This window comes from Impatiens glandulifera, chromosome 7 (assembly GCF_907164915.1).
Source record: "Impatiens glandulifera chromosome 7, dImpGla2.1, whole genome shotgun sequence".
In the NCBI taxonomy this organism is placed as follows: domain Eukaryota; kingdom Viridiplantae; phylum Streptophyta; class Magnoliopsida; order Ericales; family Balsaminaceae; genus Impatiens; species Impatiens glandulifera.
Genome location: NC_061868.1, coordinates 46842856 through 46847517, shown reverse-complemented (window position 1 = coordinate 46847517; position 4662 = coordinate 46842856). Strand labels below are relative to the sequence as shown.

Genomic DNA, 4662 nt, shown 5'->3' with positions numbered 1-4662 from the left:
TTTCTCCCTTTTTCCTCTTTATTTTGCTTCTCATTCCGATCTCGAATCTTCATTTTCCTTCATCGTCACTCTTTTCTTCTGTTCCATTCATTATCCACACAAACAAACATTCCTATTTCGGGATCCTCCCCCCACTCACTCTTTTTTTTTTGACAATTTGTCGTCTTTTCTTTTTAAATATTATTGATATATTTGTTTAGAGGATTATAATTCATAACACACGAATTTAAAGGATTAAATTAAAACCCATAAAAGATTATACCACAATACATTAAAAGCACACATAATAATAATATATAATCAATTAAAACCCCCATTCCCAACCAATTAATTATTAATTATACCAATTAAACCCCAACTGCCTAGCTAGCTAATAATATAATATAAATATATCTTATAATTAACGAACATTAATTCGATTTAGACCAAGATGAACATGAGTTGTTTCATAAACGGGCAGTTCTTCTCCATATTTATCCATAGCCAAATGATCAAGCTCGAACAAATCAGAACTCGAATCACTCTCATCGTCCAAGTCAGCATCATCCCGGTTCACAATCACATTCACAGTATCGAACCGGACTTTCGTCTTCTTCTCACCATTAGTTTTCTCCTTGTTAATCAAACACGACCTGTAATAAGATGCTGTCGAAGAACATGTTGAAGAGGGTTGAGTTGTTTCTGCACTGACGATGTTTTGATTCTTCGTCTTCTTTGGATTTCCACCATTGTTGGAAAACAGAGAGTTTAGAAAATTTGTAAGACGACCGCTACCAGGGGATGTGGGTTGCTGCTTTGATTTCTTCACATTGTTGTAAATCTTTAATGCCCTTAATTTTGATTTTATCAAACCATCAGTATCATCGAAGGGACGGTGGCCACCGTCGGATTGATAATCGGAAACCTTCGCCGGTTTCTCTGTTTTCGATGGGACAACAGTCTTAACTGACTTTGGCCTTAAGACTGTGAAACAGGAAACGCGAGAAACGCGAGATTTGGCGACGCCGATGAATTCAACGTCGGATGAGGAAAGTCCGCCGGAGCTTGAATCAGATGAGCTTGAAGATGAACTGAATGGTACAGGGTCAAAATCGATTTCACGGGATGCTCTGTATAACTCCGGTAGTGAACGACGCCGGCAAGGCGGCACCTTTAGTTTCTCCCGGCGGAAACTATGAACATTGATTTCTTCTTCTTCTTTAACGGTCTTGCTGGGTTTGTTGGGCTTAAGTGAGGTAACTCCATTTTTGCTCCTTTCAGTTGATGGTCTGCTTCTGTGAAGCTTAAATTCGTCGGCGCCGTCAATTGATCGGTAAATTTCATCGAGAAGGGTGGAGGAAAATGATATGTTTTGTGGATTTCTTCTGGTTTTGTAGCTTGGAAGCGATTGCTCCCAATTATCCATCCTCTGTTTTTTTTGTCTGTGTAAAGATGATGCTTAAATGGAAGATGAAGGAAGGTAGAGAGAGAAAGAGGAGACAGGACAGAGAATGAAGAGAGAAGAAGGAGTATATAAAGGAAGGAGGAGGTATATCGCACGATTTGACTGTTAGATCGCTAATCGCTGCGTTAATTATTTTTATCAATCTCGCGATTTCAGCCATCCCCAAAAAAAGAATATTTAATATCATACCTTTTTTTATTTTATATTGGATTTTTTTATTTTGGAATATAAATATTGACACGTCACCTTTCCTTTAATTTTTTCTTTCGAGAAAATCTTTCCTTTTCTTTACTTTAATTACCGTTTCAAATTCGAATTTGAAGCCTTCTAATGTTGCATAGAGATCCAAGGTTTATTATTCTAAAATTATAATTATTGTTTTGAATATATAACTAGAAATTAATAACAATGATATATATATATATATATATATGACTTTTTTTCAGTTATATATATTTTAAATTATATTTTTGGTATGTTAATTTGTATAGGGTGTAAATGGTTGGTGTCTTTAGAGCTAATTACAAAATGTTTTATTTAAGGAATGTTATATAATTTTGAGTATTCAAATTGACCCAAAATAGCGAAATATATGTCGACCCAATTTGAATCAAAAAATATTAATCGTAAAGTCGAATATATAATTTATTAAAATAACTTAACAATTCGATTCATCATTAATCCACACTCGAAATATATGAACTATAAGTTACTATAAACAATTGTTTTTAAGAAAAATATCAATTTGATTTTTTGTCTTTGTTTAATAAAAAAATTTGTTTGAAATTATTATTAGGTTGATTTTTTTTATTTAATTAATAAATATTTTGATTATAATTAGTTTTTAAATTATCCATTATATATTATCAAATTGTCTCATTGTATGATAAATCAAATCCTTCCATATATATAAAGTCAAATATGGGTCATGACTCATGATAGATAATTACCGAGATATATAATATAATCAAATTTATATTTATTCAAAAACCACTCAATCCAATTTGGGATTAATACAGTATATTTTATAAAATATTTTAACAAAAAGAATATGGATTATCTTTATATTCTTGTCTAATACATTCAATCTATTGTGAATATTAATTTGTAGTTCTTTTTTATTTTATGGACAATATATAGTGTAAATGGATTGTTTGTCTGATATTACTTTGGTAATTAAGATGATATTATGGGTACATTTGATGTTATATATTTAAATATATATTTTTATTAACTTAATTTTAAATATTATTAAATTAAAAATAAATATATTTTAAAATAAATTATATGAATATATAATTTTATTTTTTAATTAAAATAAATAAATAAATAAATTTTATTAAACAAAAAAATATATTTAAAAATCATTAAATAAAATTTAAAAAATTACATCTAAAAAATTGTTTATGTTATTTGTATTTAAAAATATATTTGTATTTTATTAATAAAAATAAAATAGTATTTTAATTTATTAATTGATAAATTTAATATTTAAAATTATAATAATGTGAAAGAGAAAAAAGATGCATTTATGTTTTATTATTATTATAATTATTTAATAATTAAATAAAATTATATAAAAATAATAAGAAAGAAAAATAAAAAATATAAAAAGAGAAGGGGAGAGAATAATAAATAAGAAAAAAAAAAAGTAACAGGATAGTAATTTAATGACTTAAATTATAAACTTAGAATAAATTTTGTTTTTAACCTAAAATTGATTGATTATAATGTTTTTTTCCGACTTAATCAAATACATTCATTCATACAGTTTTTAGCCAAAATAAGATCTCTTAAACAAGATTTGTAGGTTGAAGTAACTGGATAATTTGTTATATATAAAAATAAAACATTAATATTTAGGATGATCAGATGCTTTATTCTTTTGGTTTGTTGATGCTTATGGTTTTGAAGACAAAAGATGTGTCACTTCCTTGCTCCTGTCTTCTTAATGGCTGTCCATTGATCTGCCATCTGATCTCTCTCTCTATATATAATATATTTATAATTCCTCATTTTTTGGCCCCATTGTTCTTTCTTTCTTCTTAACTTACAACTAGCTATATATTGGTTGTAGCTGTATCTACTTTCGACATAAAGGAACCTATATATTTATACAAAAATACTTTCTTTAACTAGAGAGAGGGTGTATAAATTGGGACCATCATGATCACTTCATGTAGTTGCATCTTTTAGCTTGCTGTATAGATCAGGATTGATCGATCGATCACTTTGAATATATTCCCCCATTAACTCAATTCAATCCAAAATTAAATTAACCCAATATATTCAAAAGTATAAGTTCCAAATTCATTTAGTTAAGTTAATTTAGTATTATATTTAGATCCATGGAGAAAAATAAAAAGTAAAAGAGACTAACTTTGGATGTGATCTTGATTCTTCATGAAGGAAGCCATGCACCAAAGTGAATTTGGATTTTTTACCTTTAAGTGAATCTCAAGAGATCCATCATTTGGAGGACTATGTGCACTTTGGATTCATGTTGAATAAATGCTCCTTTTTAATGTTTAATTAATCGAAAATATTTACATCAATCCATTGTTAACATGAAAATCGTATTGAGAATCATAACTTGAATGTCATTATTTGAGTCCAGAGAAAATGTGAGGATGTAAACCCTAATTTGGACTATATATACTTCACTTTTTGTTTGATTTTTATTTCTTTTTGTTATGCCATGTAAATGTTAAAACACTCAATTTGAAAACACTTTACGAAGAAGCTTCAAATGAGTTAGTTTGGACTATCTTTAAATATCGATAGGAAAAGTTTTGAAATAAATTAACGTATTTATAGATTTGTTGACATTTTTTGTCCACACCTATATCTTACAACTATATTACGTAAAAATCGTTAATTAATGACATTTATAATTAAGGATTCTAATTCACTCATCTAAAAAAATGTTTGTGTACCTTGTATTAGGAGTATCATCTCCTTCTTTAATTTTATGATTTGTGAGATAAGTTGAAGTCCACTTATTGTTATCTTTAATATCTAAAATAATTATTAAATTAATGTATACCTCTTACAATTATTCATATAATAAATTAAAAATCATTATATTATTAAGTGATATAAAATTAATTATATAATTTTGTCTAAATTATTCAAAAATAGTCTCAAATAATTCATAAACACAAATCAAACATGTTTCTCGAAGGTGCCAAATTCGATCAAAGTTTTTGTCGGTCTAA

General features: G+C 27.7%; 1 protein-coding gene across 1 annotated transcript; it reads right to left on the bottom strand.

The window, feature by feature from the left end:
- Window positions 1–250: 250 nt before the first annotated feature.
- LOC124946005 (protein BIG GRAIN 1-like A) lies at window positions 251–1469 on the bottom strand. The gene has a single exon (XM_047486553.1). It carries the CDS (start codon window positions 1403–1405, stop codon window positions 401–403), a length of 1005 nt encoding a protein of 334 aa, XP_047342509.1. The 5' UTR covers window positions 1406–1469; the 3' UTR covers window positions 251–400.
- Window positions 1470–4662: the final 3193 nt, after the last annotated feature.

Bases quoted from the DNA above. Each gene is read 5' to 3' on its own strand.
- LOC124946005 (XM_047486553.1), bottom strand. From the start codon at position 1,405: ATGGATAATTGGGAGCAATCGCTTCCAAGCTACAAAACCAGAAGAAAT.